This window comes from Adiantum capillus-veneris, chromosome 24 (assembly GCF_014529385.1).
Source record: "Adiantum capillus-veneris isolate H3 chromosome 24, ASM1452938v2, whole genome shotgun sequence".
In the NCBI taxonomy this organism is placed as follows: Eukaryota; Viridiplantae; Streptophyta; class Polypodiopsida; order Polypodiales; family Pteridaceae; genus Adiantum; species Adiantum capillus-veneris.
Genome location: NC_140954.1, coordinates 47,921,026 through 47,945,011, shown reverse-complemented (window position 1 = coordinate 47,945,011; position 23,986 = coordinate 47,921,026). Strand labels below are relative to the sequence as shown.

Below are 23,986 nucleotides of genomic sequence, written 5' to 3'. Positions count from 1 at the left end.
TCCTGTCTAAACTAGCCTAAATGTCAGTTTCATAAGCATAACATCTTTAGGTAGAGACTTCCTATCATGTACACAAGAGTCACCTAGCAAGAAAAGCTAGCTAATTATATTTTTATATGCAGATTGTTAAACATATTCAGCATAGTCTCCAAAAAAGTATATTATGGTCCTTAAGCTCATTAATATCAAGCTTCAGACAACCTTTATCCAAAAGCAGCTATTCACACAATGAAAGAAAGTTCTTTATCTAGATTGCATAATTTGGTTTTCTAATCACCAGCTAGCTGCATCAACTGATTCCAATCGAAGTCCTCTGCATGCTCATGCTTATTTTCAGCTTTCTCTCTTGCTACCAATTGTTTCACAGCAAGCCAATGCATGCGTGATAGGGACATCACAACCGGCCAAGGACCCTTGTACCATGCAATATCTCTTGCCATGATTGACTTGGTCCGATATTGGACAAGGTTGTAACATATTAGGGCCTTCAAAACCTGTGCGCCAAACTTCTGCTGCATTGTATACCATGGCGCGACACCATTCTCATACTCAGTCATTTTAGTCAAAATGTCAACATATTGGTCTCGTGTCCAACACGCAGGAAGCACCCACGGATCCATTGACTCTGGCGAAAGTCCCATGCTCGTATGACTTTCCATCTGAAAAAATGATTGAAGAACTTTTTCCTTCCAATCCACCTCATGTAACTGCATAGATTCTACAATCTGAAGCAGGGGAAGCACTGCTCCTCCATACACACAGTATAAGCAATTCCAAAGCTCATCTTGGCAAGGTTGTCCTAATGCAAACTCAAAGAAGCCCCGCGCCTCTAGCTTAGGAAGATCACCAATAACTTGCACATTGTACCTGTCAGCACCAACTTTCTTGTTCAACCAGAACTTAAAAAAGAAGTCCTAACTAACAAGAATAACATTGGATTGGATTGTACCTGTCAGCACCAATTTTCTCATTCAGCCAAAACCCAAAAAAGAAGTCCGAGCTAACAAGAATCACATTGGCCAGGCGGGCTTCATTAGTGATGTGCACAAAGAAATCCAAGTAAGTGTAAAGCGTGCGCTTCGAGACCTCGTCTTGTAGCCAAGCGTGTAATTTGTTTGCCTCATCTATCACAATTGTTGGGGACATATCTTCTTGACGCTCCTGTAGATATTTCCCAACCACCTTCTGCAAATTAACATGAGGCTGGACAAGTTTTTCAAATGTGAGAAAATCAACTATTTTGGGATGATCCATGCCTATTGTAGTGCTAACTCCTTCCAAAGCCTTTTCAAAAAACTTTCGAAGCTGACCAGGTGCATCTGGAGCAATGAGCCCCTGTCTGACTTCTTCTAGAAGACCTGCTGGACTCGTGGTGTCAATTGTGCGGAGGTTCAACATCACAACTCTCTCATTCTCCTCCTTAGCTAACTGCTCAAGGATGGCAGTCTTCCCACAATTGTGCGGTCCCACCAACAAAAGAAGACGACCTCTTTTACGGACAAACCGTTTCAAAAAGGCCAGCTCTTCATAGCGGTCAAAGAGTGTTGCTGCAGATTGATGTTCTTCCTCCCTGAAGGAAGAGCAAACCTTTCCACAGATCTTCTGCAAAAAGCAAGCATTGCATGAGCTCATGTACATACGTGGTGGCGGTGTTAAGAGAATTTATGCATACGTTGTGGCGGAGTTAAGAGAATTTAAAATTGTAAACCTGACTGACCTGACTGACAGGGAACGCAAGTTTGTATACGTGGTGGCAGTATTAAGAGAATTTAAAATTGTAAACCTAACTGACCTGACCGACAGGGAAAGCAAGTAAACCTAACTGACCTGACCGACAGGGAAAGCAAGTTTGGCAGGTGCATAAATCCTGTTGTTTTTGAAGTAAAGTGTATCCTCAGGGAAAGCAAGTTTGGCAGGTGCATAAATCCTGTTGTTTTTGAAGTAAAGTGTATCCTCAGGGTGAGCCTTGAGGACACAAGCTTCAAGCTTCTTGGCGTTGATTGGTCGATTGGTTGGTGGTAGCCGGTTTAGGCGTCTCCATAGTCCAGTAGGAGTGATGCAAGGCGTGCAACTTGACGCAGCCAGAAAACTCCATGGTCTGCCGAAATATAGATTGAGGCTTTACAGGCTAGGCTGTAGCATTAACGTTCCCGGAACACACTAGACTCTATATATACACACTGATACATACATACTGACACTACTATATATAAATCTATATATATGTATCTATATGTATTCCATACCGGCAATAAGGTGCCCTTTACACGTGTTGAGAGTTGCGAGCTGAAGGCTAAAATCCAGAACGAGCCTTTGTGCACGATAGAGAGAGAGAGAGAGAGAGAGAGGCCGCTGAAGGCAACCAACCGTACTAGTTCTATTAACAACCAGGACACCCTCGAGATATTCCCTCTCTCCTTTTCTTCCCGTGTCGAAGAGAGATTGACCCTAGAGAGAGAGAGAACGCTTTGCCCACGCACTCGTCTGCTCAAGGTTGCCTGCTTCTTCCCTCCGCCTCACTCAGCCCTCCTCACCTCGCCACTCTATCACACACACACACACACACACAAAGGCAAGCCAAACTAAACAGAACGCTCTCATCATGCAACCCCCCATAGAGAGACGGAGAGAGACACGGAGACAATACACAGAAAAGGACAATGTAGGATTCAGGTGTACCACCAAGCCGAACTAGGATGTGCATGCACAGTGCTTCTGTATGTCCCACGGAGGAGAGACACTTTGAGAACAAGGGTGGTAAGAGGTTGCTTATGAGAGAGGCAACAAGCAATATTGCATAGGGAGAGACAGACGGATGGGAACAATAGAGGAAGACACATGCAAGCCACACAAGGAGAGAGCAAGAGATATTGCCGCCCTACGTATGGGTATGCGCGAACAACTGGCAACCACCCTCAGAAGTATCGCCACGCACTGTAGGCGAAAAAGAGAGAAAGATAGAGGGAATCCTTTACAGATTCGCATTGAAATTGATTTTTTCAAAAACAAGCAAACATACACACACGATATCAGTCCTCCCTTGCTCTGCTTTGTATAGAAATCCACGTAAAACACTCACTCTATCTTCTCTCCTTGCAGACGATGCTTTGCTCGCTCTCATATATAAATATAAACATATATATATATATATATATATATATATATATAAATGTTGCTCGTTGGCCCTTGCAAGGCCCACTGGCTTAGTCTGGCGCTCGCTGTCCCTACCGCTCACTTTTCTTCTCCTACGGATGCCGCTCGTCAGCCCTGCGGGATTCGCCAACGCTTGCTATTTTTCTAAAGAGTAAGCATTAAAACGATTGGTTCCCCTACTTGAGTCCTTTCGTGTGATCATGAACAAGGTTTAGGTGAATACATATAGCAAACTAAGTCGAACATAGGAAGGGTTACCATACTGTCGACGGTGTTTAAGTTATGATATAGAAAAAAGATCATCTCCTTCTTGCTGCACAATCCCGCGTCCGTGGTCTTCGAGTTGCAGTGCTCGTGAGGTGCCTGCTAACCTCCTTCTTCGTCGACAACTGGGTGCCCCTGTCAGTTACCTCGCGATACCCCACTCCTTTCAGGTGTTATTTCGTCGTGTTGGCAGACGAGATCTCACTTAGATTCTCCTTAATGAAGGTATTTTTTAGAATCGAGGGCACATACTCGCTGTTTTTTCCTATTTTAACCATGGACGACCAAATTTTGCCTTGGACCGTCACTATATGGGCAGTCAATGGCCAATGGCCTTCAAACTCTATTTTCCTAAATAGTAAGCTCTTGATTTAAAACAATTGGTTCCCCTACTCGAGTTCTTTCTTGTGATCATGAACAAGTTTTAGGTGAATACATGTAGAAAACTAAGTCGAACGTAGGAAGGGTTACCATATTGTCGACAGTGTTTAAGTTATGATGTAGAAAAAAGATCATCTCCTTCTTGCTGCACAATCCCGTGGCGATGATCTTTGCCTTATAGTGCTCGTGAGGTGCCTGCTAGTCTCCTTCTTTGCCAACAACTGGGTGTCCTTGTCAATTACTTCGCAACAGCCCACTCCTTTCAGGTGTTATTTTGTCGTTGGCAGACGAGATCTCACTTAGATTCTCCTTAATGAAGGTATTTTTAGAATCAAGAGCACATACTCTGCTGCCTTTTCCTATTTTAACCATGGATGACCAAATTTTTTCTTGGACTGTCACTATATGGCGGCCAACGGCCAATGGCCTTCAAATTGCAAGCTTGGGTAAATGCATTAAAGAAAGACCTTCCTTACTGCAATTGTGTTAGTCTTACACCACAATCAATGTGCTCGAAGTGAAGACATTCCAAAGAGAATTCCCATCAAGAACCTTTTGTGCTTTCGTAAGAGGTCAACATTGGGCTTGAAGTGATGACATTTCAAAGAGAATGCCCATCGCATTCAACATAAACATCAACCAAAATACTCCAAAACACTGCATTTATTATACATATATATCACAGCTTTGCCAAGCACATTCCCACAAGCAATGTACTCGAAGAAACCCCGTCATACACAATAGGCTCCTCAAAAAAATAAACTTCTTATGCTCTCTAAAGTGCACCCCATTTGACCTAAAAATCGGTCAAAGCGTTGTTGATTGTCGAGCTCATCTTCCCATCTATTGGCGATGACCAAAAAACATCTTTTCCTTGTCAAGGACAACAAAGCTTAGCAAAGCACATTTTTTTTGTCCGATGCTCCATTAAAACAATTAAAATATTTCTTTCCACTACCATATTGGCCACACCGGCAATCACCACATTTGAAACAACATTCTTTTGTAAAAAAACCTTTAAAAAATCCTATTATGTTCTTGCTTTTCTTCAATCGATGCAAAGCGTCACTACATTCACCCCCTCTGAACCTGCAGATCCTCCGGCATGTGCCACCGGCTTCCAAAAGTGCAAGCATAAATTCTATTCTTCCAAAAGTGCAAGCATAATTTCTATTCTCATAGAGCAAAGCACGTCTGCAAGGAGAGAAGGTTGAGCAACCCATGTTTCAGTGTAAACAAACGAAATAGCGAGCAGAGATAGGATATTTTTTTCTGAAGCCTTTAAAAATCTTTTTCTTTTATTACTGTAAGGATAAAAAGGGCTTGTTCTCACACCGAGTGTCAGCATGGCAAAAAAACAAAAAATGAACCATTTGAGTAATTGCAGGTTTTTAGTTAATTTCTATACAAAGCAGAGCAAGGGAAGACATAAAGGATTGGGTAAGTGTTGCCGTAAAGAAGAGAGCAAGGTGAAATAAAGAGAAGTCCATGTGCCTGGGGTTTTTATTTCTACACATCCTTAGTGTTGAGAGAATATAAAACTGTAAACCTGACTAGCCTGTCTGATAGGGAAAGCAAGTTTGGCAGGTGCATAAGTATCGCTACTTTTGAAGCGAAGCGGATCGTCAAGGTGAGGACACGAGCTTCCCTGTTGAAATGTTGGGTGAGGACATGATATGTGCGCAGACAGGAAGACGCCACAACCTGCTCTCGCTCCCACAACCTTTTAAATACTAAGACTTTTGCATCTTGGAGAATTTTTTACTCTCGAGTCTTTACATAAGACCCAAGCCTTGGTATGGACTCATTATCTAAGGTAGAGGGGCTAGTTATATTCCATGATTATTTGTGGACTTAGCTCCCACTATATACATCACATTTTTCCAACTTCATCTTCTTCACAAACTTTGTTTTAATGTATACAAAAAATATCGTACACTTTTTTTGATTCGTCAATGGTGTGCGATAACAATACCTTTTTAAAAGAGTAACATGGCATCAAGGGGCCAATCCTAAATTAGATTAGAACTCTAATCCTCGCCTATTGAAGAGCACCATCATAACAACACGCTTGCATATCACTCATGTAGCACTTGGCAAAGTGACTTACTACAATAGTTTATTATGGCTACGATTGCGGGTTGTCATAGTGTTGGCCCCCTTACCTTAGTCTCTTTGAGGAACATTCACAATCCTCTCCACTTATCTTTGGGCCACATGGTAAGCCACACCTCAATTGTGTCATGAGAATCATGGTTGAATTGGACGAAATCAATAGACGGTAGAATAATCACCGAGGTAGATGCAACGAGTCATCATTCAACTCCCTACTTTTTTATTAGCTTGAGTTCACTAGATGAATTTTTATTTTGTTGATTATTAAGAGGATCGTGGAGATTATCCAACTTCACGAGGCTCTCCAAAATTGATGCCATCTTCATACCAGAATGACCTTCCTCGTGCCTTAAAACTGACTCCATTAGATAGAACCGCCATTTCCTACCACTACCTAGTTTTTTTTCTCTTTAGCATACACTCAAGAAAACAGTTTTTCGATGGTCTCAAAGAGATTGAGTTGTTGATGGTAGCTCTTAAGTAAATTCTAGGTTCTCAATCTCTCTCTTATAGGCATAATAGTGGGAAGGAGACTGTAAGGATGTCCATGAGGTTAGGCATGAATAATCAAAACACGAACATCCTCACATTCCAAGTATCATCAAGAAGAGTACTATCTATCTTTGTGGATGATATGAGAAAATCCATACCCACATTGTTATTCCAAAGCATGGCCTACTCGTATGGGCATAGTCACACGCCTCATGTAACCTAGCTAAATTGTGTTGTCCTTGCCATGCAATAGTTGATGCAATGTCCCATAAACGCATTGAGTAAAATTCTCTTTTATAATTAAAAAAATATAATAGAACAAGTGAATAATCATGGTTTAGCCTATACAAAAGAATCATTATAAAACTTATTTGAAAGTGCTATTAGCGAGGCACTACTATAGTCCTCTCCATTGCTACTAAATACCTGCCACCAGACATTTCTTTACACACACACACACACACACACACACACACACACAAGAGGACATCCCTTTGCCCACCTCATATCATCACCAAGCACTCATCTACACACACAGACACAAGAAGATCCCTTTGCTCACATTATATCTATTTTCAAATCCACCCATATCTTGCTCAAGCTCTCATTAGGAGCCAAAACCCTTGATGTGAACATCTTCAACTCCTCAATCTTAGGCCATCTCCTTGCCAAAATAAGTGTTTGAGGACAGATCAAACGGGGGCCCAACTGGTCGAACACGTAGCCGAACACCACATTTATAGTTTATTATTTTGCTGAGCTAGTGTAGTGATACTCTGTGTAAATCCTAATTCCAGAGTAGCAGGTCAATTCCTTGAGTTGTATGATGTCATGATAATTGTAAAGGTCCGTATCAGCCGGCCACTAGCCATTTAGAATGCCCTAGGTATAAAGGTCAATAACTTTAATGTGAAAAAAGGCTTATCTTTAAGAAGAAGAAGGAGCTCTAAAAACGTACGCTCAAGCTACGAGCTGCTCCAACTTGTAGTCACCACAGTTAATGAATGGGTAATCAATTTTCAATTCCGAAACTTGCATTGTGTTCCTCTTTCTTTGCCCTTTCAATTAAGTGTAAGAATTGTTAGTTTTGTTGTGGTTCGCGACTACGTGTCTGTGAGCTATAATTGCAGATTTGAGTGCTTAAATCACTGTTTTTAGTCGTTTTGACCATAGGAGAGCATTCTTAGACCATAGGATAACGTTTCTGGCATGATCTATTGTAGTTTTCATGAACTTTTATGATGGATCGTGATTTTGGTACCTTGGCGGATTGCGACCAACTTGCTAGGATAGTGCCTCTAGGTGTCCTAGACCTCCTTCTGAAGTTTCGTTGCATTTCGAGTCCGTTCGAGTGCCAAAATGGCATGATGACCTAGAGCTGTGAGAAAGGACATAGGCAAATTTCCATGATCATTGAGTGTTGGTTTGCTTATAGAGTTGTTGTGTTTGCTTGTTTAGGTTCACTTCTTGAGATTGACGATCTCATAGAGTCTCCGTGCCCCATTCGAGTCACTTTCCCTGAGTATTGACATTATGTTAGTGCCAGAAAGCTATGGTGCAGACGTCCGTCCCCAATGTTAGCGGGTTGCCGTGACAGATGTCTGCAGCATAGCTTTCTGGCACTAACATAATGTCAATACTCAGGGAAAGTGACTCGGATGGGGCACGGAGACTCTATGAGATCGTCAATCTCACGAACTGAACCTTAACAAGAAAACACACCAACTCTACACGCAAACCAACACTCAATGATTAGGAAAATCTGCCTATGTCCTTTCTCTCAGCTCTAGGTCATCACACCATTTCGACACTTGAACGGACTCGAAATGCAACGGAACTTTAGGAAGAGGTCAAGGACAACTAGGGGCACTATCCTACCAAGTCTGGTTGCAATCTAACAAGGTACCAAAATCACGATCCATCATGAAAAAGGTCCTGAAAACTGCAATAGATCAGTAAAGAAAGGTCGCCCTATGGTCTAGGAACACTCTCCTATGGCCAAAACGACTAAAAACGGTGATTTAAGCACTCAAATTCGCATTTACAGCTCACAGACACGTAGTCACCAACCACATCAAAATTGACAATGCTTACACTAGAATGAAAGAGCAAAGGAAGAGGAACAGAATGCAAGTTTCGGAATTGAAAATTGATTACCCATTCATTAGTTGCAATGATTATAAGGTGGAGCAGCTCGTAACTTGAGCGTACGTACAACAGAGCTCTTTCTTCTTCTCAAGATAAGCCCTTTTTTTCACATTAAAGTTATTGACCTTTATACCTAGGGCATTCTAAATGGCTAGTGGCCGACTGATACGGACCTTTACAATTATCATGATATCATTACAACTCAAGGAATTGACCTGCTACTCTAGAATTAGGATTTACATAGAGTATCACTACACCATCAGTCTTCAAACATTCCCCCCTTCCTAATTTGTGTCGTCCCTTGACACGACCTTGTGCAGTCTTGTCATAGGGTTGTCTTCAGCTTTGTCTTCAAAGTTGGACTTCAGCTTGGGAAGTGCTTTGTTGTTGATGACGCTCCCCCCTTCCTTGAGTGATTCATATCTTCCATGTTGATACGTGATTTGAGCTTGATTGTTCAGGCAACTTATCTTCTTGTTGTGCCTTCTCCTCTTTGTTGCCAGTCTTCGCCGCTGTGAAGATGGATGTGGATGTGTCTGAGCTTGTAGAAATGATCCTCTTTGGGGCATGGAATTTATGATGGATTGGCTTTCAAGGTCCACTCGAATTTGAGTTTTCCACAATGGGTAGCCAATGTTGAAGCACTGTGCGAGCTATGTATGATTGTTGTTGATGACTCGCTTGCGGAATTCGTCATTGCTTGTCGTTGTAGGCCATTCTTTGACTTGCCATTTTTTTTATTGAGCTTTGTTATTGCCCTTGAAGATAAAATATGCTCTTGATAAACATATGGAGACCTACAGTGTTTGCTCCAAGTCGTTGTAGATTGATTTGGGTAGCCATTCTTTATTGCTGATGTAGAAGGAATATATATACAAGAAGATGATGTGATTATAGATTGGGGTCTAAAACCTGGATGACCAAAGGGAAAAACCTGGTGGGAAAAAAGTGCCTTTGGTATACGCTCTTATTTGAGTTGAACAATTGGTCTTGAAGTACCTGTCATGCAAGGTGAGTGCTTCGGAGAAACAAAGGAAGAATGCCTAATGCAAGTGCCAATTATGGGACACTCTATATGTTTATGAGAAATTTTCAAACAAAAGCATGCACTGTAAGAGATAGAGTTGATGGGTGCTTCAAAGAATAAATGTAGCATATGTGACATCAAAGGATGTCTCAATAGCTTCCACGTTTCCAAAAAGGGTTTTTGATGTAGAAGCTTGTCCACTCGTACCTCACTGTGCTGAGTGCGTGAGTGTCTTTTGGACTTCCTCCTTCACTTACCACTATACTACAATGACTTCGACTCTTATGCCCACCTACACCAGTATGAGTGACACAACGTAATTATGCTCAACTCTTCTAGCTTGAGCAGTACCTAGAATAACTAAGACGCTTAGACCACATAGAATATTACATGAAGTTTTGGGACTAACGCCTCGCTCATTCAGTGGCTTAGATGCCCAACTCTGACTTTTATGCCATGTATTTTTAATGGCGACTTGGACTTACTTGTTCAAGCCCAGAAACCCAGTTCCATAAGTTGTAGAAATTTAGGCCTTTTCCATTGTGTTGGTCTTCGGATGCCACCATTTGTCGAGTAGGTTGGCATATTTTGGCTCCTCTTGACTTGCTTTCGCATGTTCACGCTGCTTTGTGGAACAAGTCCTTCAGCTGTTGTAGAGACTGATGTAGTTTTTGCTTTATCTCCCATCAGAAGAAGTTGTCGAGATATGTGGGTTCTCTGTGATTGAGTTTCCACGAGAAATTTTGGAACCCACCTTGTCTTTGGTCCTTGTGTGACGCATTTGCTTCTTTTTCTCGATGACTTGATGGACACTAGGATTTGATATCCATAATTGATTGTTTATGTTGTAGAAGCCTTGATTTTGTAATTGATGACAAGGTATCCATCTGTAGATTACATCAGCCTTGGTTGCATTTGGCTTATGTTGGTGGGTGTTGGTTGTCTTTGCTTGCTTTTGGATGAAAGCTTGTGCTGCCTGATTTCTCTTGGTTGTTCCAGATTGAGCTACAACTTTCGATAACCATATTTGAGTGTAACCTTCATAGAATCTTTGTGCTTTGAGTAGCTTAATTGGAATCATTTGTCGCTGCTTCATCTATGTTTGTTGGGTATCTTGGCTAAGGTTTGACTTCAGTACCCATTCTTTTCGCATTGCCCGCTTGGAAGGTCTTTTTGTTTGCCTTTTGCTGTTGTTCTTTTGCTTGCCTGAGTTTTTTGTCTTCCGTTGATAGCACGTCTTGTTCTTTGTAGAACTCGTTGGTTGAGGTGAGTAGATCCAGGCTGTTACTTTAGTCTTTTTGGCCCAAACATTAGTGTTTCCTTGGAAGTGGCCCTGAGCTGTGATTGACTTATTTGATGCTACCCACCCTGTCACCTTTTGTTGTTACTAAGGTTCAACTTGTGCTTCATGTATCCAAACTGGGTCTTTGACTTTGATGTGCTCTTTGGATACCAACACTTGGTTGACTTTCTTTGGCTTCTTTTGGATGCTTCTTTGTGATGGAAACTTTGGTTGGTAGACTTTGTGCTTTGGTTTCCATTGCATTGTTGATGGTTTGGCTCTTGATGTAGAAGCTTCGTTGGAAGTTTGATGTAGGCTAGTTGAAGGTAAAGTCGTCTTTCGAGGTTGATTTACTTCAAATTTTACCTTAGATTTACCTTTTTCTGCTATGCTTGGTTGCTCCTTTTCTGCATTGACTTGAGGTGCTTTTGGGGTTTTTGATGGTGTTGTTGCTGAAGATTTTCCTTGTGGTTGAAAGAAGATGTTCCTCCAGCTTTCTGTCAGGATCAGACTCTCCTTGATGTGATGGAAGTCGATTATGTGGAAAGTATCCTTATACTCTTTGATATTCAACTTGAGTATAGCTTCTGCCACTCCAAAGCTAGGAATCGACATTTTTGAACTTGTATACATGATCTCCTCTAGCTCGGTGATTGGTGGCTTTCCCACCATGATCCACGTTACATAAGTCATTAGATTCTTTGTTGCTCCAGGATCCTTTTGAAATTAGTTGTGGAGTTTAATTCTTCCCTCGGGATTCGTTCTACATCTCTATAACTATTGATCTTTGACACTGATTTTTGTTGTGACCTCTTTGTGTCTCAAGTAGATATAGTCATAGCCCCAGTCTTGTACCATTTTGAGCTAACGCATGAATGGTCTGCCCAATATGAGAACAAAGTTGCTGCTCTCATCGAAATTCATTATGGCAAAGGTGTGCTCATACTCTATACCACACGAGGATACAATGATTTATTCTAATATTCCTATCGGTTTCTCCACGTATCCATCCGCTAATTGCAGTCTCATTCGAGGTTTCGTAAGAGCAGGCTTTTTCCCCATTTTTTTTCATATTTCTTTGGTTGCAATGGCAATTCATGTCGCACTATCTAATATAGCAACCGTCTTTACGCCTTTGTACTCAAGTGGTAAGGTAGTGTTTTCTTCTTCTCCTTCACAGTAGTCACCCACCTTATTTACTGGTACTGGCTTTGTCTGTGGTTTCTTAGGCATGGTGTCATCTATGTTTTTATCTATGTTTTTGTCAGCAAGTTGGTCATGTGAAGGGACTTTCAACCCCATCTTTTCCAAGTGTTTGCCCATTTGGCCCCTTAGATGCGGTCTAATTTTTAATAGCTCTGAGAGATAAAGGGTGCATTGTATAGGAGAAGACATCAATTCATGCAAGCTCTTGGTATCCATCATTTTTGGTGTGGCTTTCCACTGAGAAGGTACCATTTTAACATCCAATTTTGTTTCGAGTTCTATGAAAGATTGCAAAGTCTTTAGAGATCATGGTTTACTCTCTTCAAATGCGATAGACTCGACATCCCTGTGTAGAGATCTTATATCCCCTGGGAAAAAATTATGATCCATGTTTGTCTCAGGTATAGGTGCTGACTTTAAAGTAGCCCTACCATCTTTTTGGTTTTTGATTGATTCTCACAAGGATTGTGGCCATGGTTCTTCTACCTCTGGAATTGGCATCACTGCTTGTGAGCCCACACCATCTGTGGTATTGGCTACTTCCCTTCTATCTAAGGGTGCCTCAACTCCTAGCTCTTCCTGGTCTTTGTTTACAATAACTTGACTTTCCATTTCTTGAAATTTTTCACGGACTAGCACCTCCGTTTTTGGAGCATCTGGAACATGTGGTTCCATAAGAGCTTGGGTCTTTTGGATGAGCTCCTTGCACATTTGCAACCTCTCTTTTCATACCTTGGATGAGGATACGTTAGCCATCTATTCTCCTGGGTTTGGTTGGTCTTTAACCTAGCATCATAAGCTTTCAAGATCGCATCCAAAGGTTCAAATACTTTGTCGACCAAGACTGAACCTCTTGAGTTAGTCTTTGACTCTTTGGGTCCCTTTACATTTTTCTTGCTTTCTTGCTTATGTCTAAGCTACTCTTTTGTTTGATTCAGTTCAGTTTCCAAAGCTGCTTTCTCCTTCAGCCTCTTCGCTTTTATTTTGTCTCGTTTGCCTTTCCATGATCTTCTTCCAAAGGTTCTTACCGATATGTTCTCAATTTCTATTTGAACAGGCAATGTGGCTTCTTCAGCTGGTTTGTTTTTGGCAGCTTCTTGAGCTTGAGCTCGAGTCATCATGTTTAAAGGAATGGTGGGTTCTACCTTGAATCCACTTGAAGAAGGATTTATGCCTACAACGTTCATTGTTGCTTTCCCTAGGTAGTTTGGATTTTTAGCACAGTGTTGGCGTAGATGGTCTATCCCACAACATTCACAGAATACAAATGATTCTATTTGTGGATCCTTGTTTGGACAACTTCGTGCCCAATGTTCACCTCCACACTCATAGCATGTACCTTCTTATTTCATAGCTGGTGATACAGTCAATGGTTGTTCTTGTCTGGTAAGAATGTTCTTTGAACCATACTCCTGATGATTGGCTATGAACATGAGCGTATTTGCATCCATGGAGTACTGATTTCTCATGGGTTGTGGCACATGCATTGGTTGACCGTAGTTGACTATCACTCTCCCATCATTCAAAATATGTGGTTGTTGCCCTAGCACATGTTGTGGATTTGGCTGAGTTGTACACCATGGAGTGATATGATACTCTCCACAAGTATTACATCTTTTCAATTGAGGTTGTCACACATTTAGGTTTTGTATGTATCCTTGGTTTATTCTTCTAATCACTCCCTCAACCACTTGATCAATGATTGATTCCAAGGAGTTTGAACATCTCTCTCTGGTGTTGACTAGCTCTTTGGAGATGAGACACTACTGGTCGTGTTTTTTGTATCTTCACTCACCTCTCCGTAGGCCTTGCAATTGTCAACTAAATATAGAGCTTCTCTAGCGACTTGCTCAAACGTCATGCATCCTTTAAGATGTAGGTCCTTTTTGAGAGTTTCATTCCTCAAGCCCTCTATGAAGAGAATTGATAGCCTCTCATCTTGCGGTAGCTCTCGTGTAGGACATCTCTTGATGTATTGTTTGAAGCGAAGCAGAGCTTCATTCACTTTTTCATCCTTTTTTTGTTTGAAAGCGTAGATGTGTGACACTATGTTGTGCTTGATTCCCCTTTTTGAGAACTCCTATACAAACTCTTGTAAGAGTTCTCCTATGTTCAGAAAATCATCTCTACTTAGTGGTTGGAACCAAGTCAAGGTTGTTCCTTCCAATGTCAACCCAAATCCTTCATACTGAGTATGAAAATTTGCAATCTTTTCAGCTCTCAAAACTTGTTTGAAGAGAGAGACATGAGCATATGGATCCCTCGACCCATCGTATTTTGTCTTGACACATTGAGCCACTTGATATGGTCTTAATCATTGTGGTTCAGTCACTAATCTAACCAATCTATGGTCTTGTGGAAAGATGTCTGTCGCTCTCTCCTCTCGTCTTGGAGAAAATCCCGGTGGAATCCTCTCGATATGTCATATGGTATCAATTTTGACTAAAAGTAGGTAGAGATTGGAGTACCCTTGTATGTGTATCATTCTAAGCCAATCGGATCAACAAGTTTGTACCCACGTCCATACTTATCTACAATTAAAAATTGCACTCCGTGGTCATCTGTGTATGTGAATGCATAGAGGTTCTTATGGGTGGTCAACTTTCCAGCATAGGGTTCTACACACTTGTAGAAGATATATGGATCTCCATTTGTGAACCTATACAAGCCCTCATGAGCGTAGTATGTAAGCACTCTCATGGATTCATTGGCTTTGATGAATCTCACATTTGGTTTGTTGATCAAAGGATGCCTCTCCTCATTCTCCCAATCCCCCTGTTGTCGACATTGCAGCATTTTTCATGTCTGTGAGTGGAGTAGAAAACCCTGGTGGTGGATGATTTGTCATGGTCAAGGCTCACTCAAGATTCTCAAGGTAGTCTCTTAGAAGCCCACTTTGGCTTAGTGCAACTTATCCCTTTTTGTCCTTGGTAAGGTCTCTAAAAGGTCAAGAATTTGTGACTTTTTGGTCTCTCGAAACTGGTCTTGGGGTACCCTAAAAGTTTGGATTTAGGAAACCAGAAAAAACTCAACTCTAAAACTAGGTGTGTGCTATTGCCCTCAAGCTTCCTTCCTGACTATACCTAACTCAATTTGGAGTTGTCTATCAAAAGTTAGTGCAATTTTAGTGAAACAACGCTCAAAATAGTTCCAGGAACAACTGCACTTGAAACAACACTCAAAACAGTTCCAGGAACTTTGGCTTATATCTTGGCCTCCCGAAGGTATTTTTAGCTGAAACTTGAGATTTGGGATGCTCTCAAATATGTCTACAAGATCACCAAGTCAGATACACCCACTATGTTGAGGTACATGGATCACGATCCATGTTCCCTGTCAATTTTTTTTCTCCAAATTTTTACTGTGTGTAGACAAGGTCATAAGCAGGCTATATACCAATTTTCAGCAAATTTTGAGGTTGAGGTATATGGATCGAGATCCATGTTCAACCATATATGAACTTGTCCTCTTGGGAGCTTGTTGCACTCTATGTCTACAAGCTAAATCTCAAATCTTTTTGGATTTGGACTTGGTTTGATAGGTCAAATGGCCAGCACTAGGCCTGCCACCTGTTTAGTCTGTCACTTGTTTTGCTCCCTTTTGACCCAATTTTGCTCAATTTTTTTCAAAATTGGACTCGGGGATATGTTTCTTTATGTATGCACTACTGATCTGGAAATTTTTAGGTCAAGCTGTCATTATGGGTGCATGGATCGTGATCCATGTTTGGAGCCCAAATTGACTTCTGTTGGTACCATCAAAATCAACATGATTAGGAGGTTCTATGGTATCAATTTTTTTTTAGAATGGATCTCTGAAAGTTAGGTCAATTTTGTCACTTTGTTAGAATGCTTGGCAATTCTGGGCTTTTGGTTTGGTTTTTGATATCCAAATTCACTTTTGAAAAGATCACTAGATTCCTTGTTATGTCCTTTAGCTATGGTGAAAGTTTGGTATCAGTCTTTGACAAAGGAACATGGATCACGATCCATGTACCTATGTGTCAGATAGTAATGAGACTTGACATACAGCTTATCCTTGGTCTCCTGATCCCTGCTATATGGTTTTTATGTGATTTGGATCACTTTAGGTCAGGCAAAAGTCAATCCTTAGGTCTGTTTTAGGGTTTTCACCTTGAACAGTTTATGGCACTTTTGATGAGTCTTTTGGACTTTTTTGACCAAATTTCTCTGGGACTTTTGTTCACAATGGTCTCGGCTACAGGCTTGAAAAGTTTTTTTCCATATATTTCTCATAGGTACATGGATCGCGATCCATGTTCCACCACTTTTGGACTTGAATTTTTGGTGTGCTGACAGCTTATGATATTTGTAGACTGCTCACAATTTTTGTTTTGAATTTGGATCAGTTTTTCCCTAGCAAAACTGACTTCTACAGTCTGCTTGACAGTTTAGAGAATGTTCTGTTTTTGGCTCTTTTGACCACTTTTTACAACTTTTTTGCATATGGTTCTTTTGGGAAAGTTGTTCCAAATGGTACCGAGCTACCTACTCCTCAATTCTCAGCCAAAATTTTTAAAAGTTTTTTAATGAGATACATGGATCACAATCCATGTTTGGAAGCCAAACTGACATTTCTTGGTACCATTGGAATCACCATATTTACTGGATGCTATGGTATCAAAAGTTTTGGATTTGGACTAGTTTTTGTCATTCAAAAGCAAGTTCTTCTGTCTGTCCTGCGGTTTTTGGCTATCTAGTAGAATTTTGGTGTTTTGATCAACTTTTTGCAATTTTTTGCTATGGTCCCTTTTGGCAAACTTGTTCCACTACTTATCAGGGATGTACTTGTCAAATATCAACCCCAAATGCCAAATAGGTACATGGATCGTGATCCATGTTTGGCATCATTTTTTTATGAACTTTGTTCTGTTCTCTCTGCCTTATAGAAGCCAAATCTCACCCCTTTTTGAATTTGGATCCCAAAATCTCAAGATTTGCTCAATTTTGTGTATGAATCCTTGTTTTTGTTGTTTTTGTTCTAACAGTCAATTCTGATGTGATTTTTGAGTTTTTCTTTCAAGCAAACTTGATCAGAGCAGTTTCCCACTGTGTCATTGATCACTTTTCACCAAAAATGGTCTATGGGGTACATGGATCGCGATCCATGTTCCTCCACAGAATCTGGCCAAACTTTCCAGATTGCTTCTAGAGAGTCTGCTGATGCCTTGATCCACAACTTTTTTAATTTGGATCACATTTGAGGTCCCTACCATCAAATTTTCATAATTTCAGAGTTATGGTCATTCCAGTCAAAATATGGTTTTCAACCTTTCCCCCCTCAATCTTTTAGCCCAAATTTGATGGTGGTAGTTTCTACTTACGCTACTCCTAAGTACTGAAATGAAACATGAAACAAAAACTAACTGAATGGTACAAAATAAAGTCAAAACGGAAGATGGAACAACACTCTGAAAGCATAGAGAAAATCGGAGAATGAAATGCTTTTGGCTATCTCACTCACAACCCTCTTTACTTCTCAAGAATAGATCTACCAAGTCCTCGACTTCTAGACTCTATCAAGCACTGAACCCTGTGTCTAGCTACTTCACTGCTAAAGTGTAAATGGAATGAAAGACAAATCTTCAAAAAAGAACGCTCTAAATACGTACCAGGTCACTCACCATCTAAGGATCATATCCTCGACAACGACACCAATGTTAGCGGGTCGCTACGACGGACGGCTGCAGTATAGCTTTTTGGCACTAACATAATATCAATACTCAGGGAAAGTGACTCGGATGGGGCACATAGACTCTATGAGATCGTCAATCTTATGAAGTGAACCTTAATAAGAAAACACACCAACTTTACAAGCAAACCAACACTCAATGATCAGGGAAATCTGCCTATGTCCTTTCTCTCAGCTCTAGGTCATCACGCCATTTCGGCACTCGAACGGACTTGAAATGCAACGGAACTTTAGGAGGAGGTCAAGGACATCTAGGGGCACTATCCTACCAAGTCTGGTTGCAATCCAACAAGGTACCAAAATCACAATCCATCATAAAAAAGGTCCTGAAAACTGCAACAAGTCAGTTCACAAAGGTTGCCCTATGGTCTAGGAACACTCTCCTATGGTCAAAACGACTAAAAACAGTGATTTAAGCACTCAAATCTGCATTTACAGCTCACAGATGCTTAGTTGACAATGCTTACACTAGAATAAAAGAGCAAAGGAAGAGGAGCACAATGCAAGTTTCAAAATTAAAAACTGATTACCCATTCATAAGTTGCGATGATTACAAGGTGGAGCAGCTCGTAGCTTGAGCGTACATACAGTAGAGCTCTTTCTTCTTCTCAAGATAAGCCCTTTTTTTCGCATTAAAGTTATTGACCTTTATACATAGGGCATTCTAAATGGCCAGTGGCCGGCTCATACGGACCTTTACAATTATCATGACATCATTACAACTCAAGGAATTGACCTTTCGACCAGTTGGCCGCCCGTTCGATCTGTCCTCAAACAATAAGAGAAAAAAAAAACTTTATGGCAAGACCCTTGCAGGTTTTTGATGGATCCTCACATTCTTTCCTTGGAAGGTAAGGCTTCTAATTCTACCTAAGAAAGGAGATGGTTGTGACCAATACACAAGCCACACTACAAAGTAGTGGCAAGCTCACCAATAAAGACAAATCACAACTTAAGGGAGGTAGGCCCAAATGGGTAGGTTGGCAAGAAATTGAGAACAATAGTATGCACTGAGGGAGCTCCTTTAGTGTTCCACTGAGAGGGCTAAGCACAAGGAGCATGTGATACTCTTTGCTGTGTGAATAAAGAGAGAAAAGAGACATTGTTCTTGAGGGTGAAAGTTGGAGACGAGTGTGACGGAGGGTTTAGGAGAATTTGGACTTGTACCATTACTAGTAGACAAGGGAGTAACTCACATAAGCAAACAAGGGCACGCAAGCTCAAATGTCATAAAGGAGGTCATGCGGAGATTAAGGAGGATGAGGTCGGGCTATGAGTATGAGGCTACTAAGCTGGAAACAAGGGAGGCAAGGCCCATAGGAAGAAGCTCAAAACATGCATGAGAGTAGGGTGGATGGTATTGACACAGGTTGGTCATGCTTGTGAGGGCATAAGACTCGCTTCTTCTTGTGCCATTCTCTTTTCTTCTAGTATTCATTTTCCTCTTGCACTTCACCTGTTAGTTGTCGTACACCATAGTGTTGCTCAATATTTTATTGCTGCTCTAGGTAGTGTGCTCCTCTAGCCCTTAACAGGTGCTAACCAACCTATGCCCCTCACTATCTTCTCCCCTCACAACTATTTGCTTCATGGGGACCTTGGGCATCTCTCGCATGCTCGACCCTAGTGTGTCACTCAATTTGATCTACCACTATTGATATTTCCCTTGCTTGGTCCCCACTTTGAAGATCAGATGCATATCCTATCTAGTGCATACGACAATAATCTCCAGAGTTTCTCTCTAATATTTTGTAAAACCCAAAGCTTGGTGACGCGAGTATCCTTCACCATATATTTGGAATTTCCATAGCTTGCATGCCACTTCAATGAGGTTCTTGGAGCAGAAGAACTCCATGATGAATTGCTTCTCCATGTTGGTGCACCCAGTTTTGGTCGGCCCAAGGAGAGATCAAAAGCCGTTACATGGAGGTTTGCAAGCAGATGGCACGATGCTTGAGCATTTGTTTGATGCAGGGTTCAACAAGTCCTAAGTTGATGTGTATGTCACATGTGGCATTTATCATGACAAGGAGTGGCGGCTTGAATTAATCGATGCTCGTGGCAATTGTGCTATTCTCGATCACGAGGCCATCCGCCAACAACCATGGCCAATTGTTCAATTCAAAAGGCAAGGGGAGGTCATAATTTTGCGGCTCCAAGACTATTGTTAGGAAGTTCCATTGACATGAAGTGCCAGGGCAGCGTTTTTTTGGGCATCGAAAAATGGAGCCTGCAAGTGTGTGTGCAAGGGGGACTAAGCCCGAAGCTTTTTAAAGCTATTAACATAAAAAAAATAGCGAGTGGCAGTCGACAAGCTGCGCTACAGGGAATCTTGATAGGTGGAAGGCCAAGTGCATGGAGGAGGGCCAGTTTGATGGCAAGAGGGCCATGCAGTTGCAAAAAAAAAAGCGGAGCCGAGGGGCGTCATCACAGGAGGGCCGCCAGTTGATGGTAGAGGCGCTACAGGGAGGAGGAGGCGCTGCTTTTAGGAGGAGGGTCGACTTGTGAGAGGCCACCAGGGGCTGCCATATTCAGTGGGAGGCACACGGAGGCCAAAGAGGGGTGGTTGACTACATAAAAAGAGCCGCTTTTGAATCGCCAGAGGGGGCAACCTGCCATACAGGTGTTGGCCATGCAGGGAAGGTCGCCAAGGGGCTTGGCAGAGGAAGGAGTGCCATGAATGGTGCGAGGTGAAGAATGCTGCAAAAACCAAAGAAAGTGGCCGTGATCAAAGCCAAAAAAAGGAGGTGTTGGTAAGAGGCGAAAGCAAGAAAGCCTATGATGACGGCATGGCCGACTCGAGGGTGGCATGAGAAGGTCTCATCGGATCCTACACTAAAGGAGCAGTTTCTATGCAAATTCATCATTGTACACTCTCTGAATGAAACCAATTCCATCAGCATGGACGTAGTCTTTACGTTTTTGGTGTTCGTGTGAATATTTTTTCTCTCTCTCTTCTCGTACCCACTTGTTGTACCCACTTGTTTGGAGTTGTATACTCACGTGATATGATATGTGTCAAGGGTGGCAAAGTCTATGGGTGTGTGATATGTGCGAGTTCCAGGCATCTATGAGTTGGATGGGTGTCCCCTATATAATTATGGTGCATGCCTTGAGTATGAAAGTTAATGGGAGAGTTTGAGTCGGGTAGTGATTTTGATGTGTTTGAAGGAGTCGAGATTGCTTATCGTGATTGCTTATATGTCAATGTTTGGTGCTTTGAAGGGTCATAGTCGAGAACCATGGTTGTATGCTTGGCAGCCGATTATAGGCGGTTATGTGCAGCTAGGGTTGGTTGGGTGCGGGCAAGGGGAATAGTCGTTTGCAAATTGTGTATCATGGTGTGTGTTTACTAGGGGATAGGGGTGTGTCAAATCACTAGGCTATAGAGAGGCATTCACCAAGTGTGTTGGTGGTTTTTCCATTTCCCCCTTGCCATCTTGTGGTGCCCCCACTGAGGACCCACTGATTGCTTCCTAACAAGGTGTTCTTGAGTCAAGATGAAGCAGGAATTTGGTCCAGTGTTTAAAGGAGATGAAGATGCAGACGATTGGATTGCCGATTTTGAGCTATTTATGCAGGCAGTATTGCAGATGCCAGGTGATGAAGCAAAGCTCCGGATCCTCCCTTTGGTGTTGCGAGGTAAAGCAAAAGTTTGGTTCGATGGCTTAGAAAATTCACACAAGCAGACTTGGCTCGGATTTCGTGAACAATTCTTACAAAGGTATCAAAAGGTGGTGTCGGCTTCGGAAGCAGATGAAAAGCTCAAAGGCTTGCAGCAGGAAGTAAGTGTAAATTTCGATGCTTTTGTTGATAAATTTGAAGCTTATTGGGGGGATTTTGTGGTTGCTACCCCAAGCAACCAATGCGGGATTCTTTAAGATGGAAAAGTTTCTATCATGCTTGCATCCTTATGTTCGTGAGAGAGTGGGCTATGAAGATCCAAGGACCTTTGATGAAGCCGTCAAAGTCGCCAGAACAAAGAGTCGAAAGATGAAGAAGAAGATGGAGGCAGGATCCCTACAGTCAGCAATCATGGTAGCCAGTGGATCTAAGCCCAAACATATTGAAGAGAATCAAGAGGTAAAAGCCCTTTCTTTTCTTGATATGAATGTGATCAAAGCACGTGAAGTTGATGCTAGGGTAGAAGAGGTAGAAGAAGTGCCAACCAGGTCTCAAAAGGTGCAGAGAGGTATGTTTAGGGTGCCACCTAGTTTGCTTCCTCAAGAGGATGAGGTGATAGAAGATCTTAAAGAAGAGGTGTCAGTTCCAGAGCTAGCAGTGAGGAAGGTAGTAGAGGTGCTGGGATCGGCAAGAGCAAAAGAGGAGTCCGACAGTTCTCATAGCTCCAACAGCAGTTTGGATACAGATGCTACATGGGAGACAGAATCCATGTCTTCTAGGTATGAGACTTATGATGTTATTTATGTGGATGAAGTGATGAACAATGTATGCGAGTTGCCTGCTAGCCAGCTAAAGGTCGAAGAGAAGTATAGTGTTATACCTTGTGTGAATCTTCTAGTCGAGCAGCCCTGTCAAATGTCTTGTGATGGTGAGACCTTATGGGAGGAAGAGGTATGGTGTGCATCCAGTTTGATTGAAGAGCAGGTTTTCGAGGATGATTTGCAGGATCTAGAAGCAGAAACAAGGGTATGTCGAAGTGATTTGTCTATGCAGGGGTGGGGCAACCTTGCCTTGGTGAGCATGTCGAGGGGTGCTTTGAAGTTCCAAAGTTTGTGTGTGGCCGTGGAGAGTTAGCTCCGGCAGATGACTCTATGGAAATGATAGAGGTGCACCCTATGAGAGCGAGGCTCCATGCAGCGAGGAAGGTGACACCAACCTTGTAGGTGATGAGGTATTTGAACAGGTTGAAGCTCGAGCAGGTTATGCTCTTGAGTATGAAAAGGTGGCCTTGGAGCCATTTTCAAAGGGTTTGAATACAGGTTTGCAAAGGGATCACGTTTGCTTGGCTAGGCAGCAGGTGGAGGCAAATGGCAGGGTCTTGCTATTTTATGTGCTACTATGGATACATGTGTTATTGGAGGTTGCTTTACAGGTGTCTTTGTGTCACTAGCGAGGTTTTTTTGAAGAAGACTATACCACGGAGAGTTCTCTAACAGGTGACATGATAGCTGCTTATGGTACCAATGCTTTAGATGGTCGAAAGCTTGTTTATGGTTGGCACGAAGGCTTGTGGATGCAGGGTGACAAAGCTCCATGTTATGAAGAACTGGAAGGGTGGCGTGTCTATTGGCCTACAAGTACAAAGGAAGGCTTGGATGTACATGTTTTACAAGTGGATGGCCACAGCCATTGTTTTGTTTTTGATCCAGGTGGAGCCTACATTATGATTGGGGAAGCTGTGAGCTTTCCATTTGACCCTGGCGGGTATGCAGTAGCAGATGGTTTTCTCTCTATTTCCATCCTATCTATATAGCCACTATTTCTTATGCAGTCTATGTCGCTATGTCATATCATTTTCTCTATGCAGTACTAGTTTACCTAATAATACTGCGGTTGAGCATGAATGCTCAACGAGGGGGTGGGCAATGATGGTGCACTCACTTTTGGTCGGCCCAAGGAGAGCTCAAAAGCCGTTACATGGAGGTTTGCAAGCAGATGGCATGATGCTTGAGAATTTGTTTGATGCAGGGTTCAACAAGTCCTAAGTTGATGTGTATGTCACATGTGGCATTTATCATGACAAGGAGTGGCGGCTTGAATTGGTCAATGCTCATGGCAGTTGTGCTATTTTTCGATCACGAGGCCATCCTCCAACAACCATGGCGATTTGTTCAATTCAAAAGGCAAGGGGAGGTCATAATTTTGTGGCTCAGAGACTATTCAGGAAGTTCCATTGACATGAAGTGCTAGGGCAGTGTTTTTTTGGGCATTGGAAATTGGAGCCTGCAAGTGCATGTGCAAAGGGGCTAAGCCCGAAGCTTTTAAAAGCTATTAACATAAAAAAAAAATAGCGAGTTGCAGTCGATGAGCTGCGCTTCAGGGAAGCTTGACAGGTGGAATGGAAGGCCGAGTGCATGGAGGAGGGCCAGTTTGATGGCAAGAGGGCCATGCAGTTGCAAAAAAAAAGCGGAGCCGAGGGGCGTCATCATAGGAGGGCCGCCAGTTATGGCTTGAAGAGGTGGCGTTGTAGTAGGGTGTGGGGGGCCTTGAGAAGAGGACGGTGGGTATGCTGCAGGGCAGCG

At 42.1% G+C, this 23,986-nt stretch overlaps 1 protein-coding gene and 1 pseudogene across 1 annotated transcript; one reads left to right on the top strand and one right to left on the bottom strand.

Moving 5' to 3' along the window:
- Positions 1–84: 84 nt before the first annotated feature.
- On the bottom strand, positions 85–2,121 carry LOC147426327 (uncharacterized; the record flags this gene model as incomplete). The annotated part of the gene is made up of 3 exons (XM_086498471.1): positions 85–867; positions 950–1,602; positions 1,828–2,121. Coding segments are annotated over 3 exons (1,545 nt in total), but the record flags the coding sequence as incomplete, so codon positions are not given.
- Positions 2,122–21,280: 19,159 nt separating this feature from the next.
- Positions 21,281–23,729, top strand: LOC147426326 (uncharacterized; annotated as a pseudogene).
- The last annotated feature ends 257 nt before the right edge of the window (positions 23,730–23,986 follow it).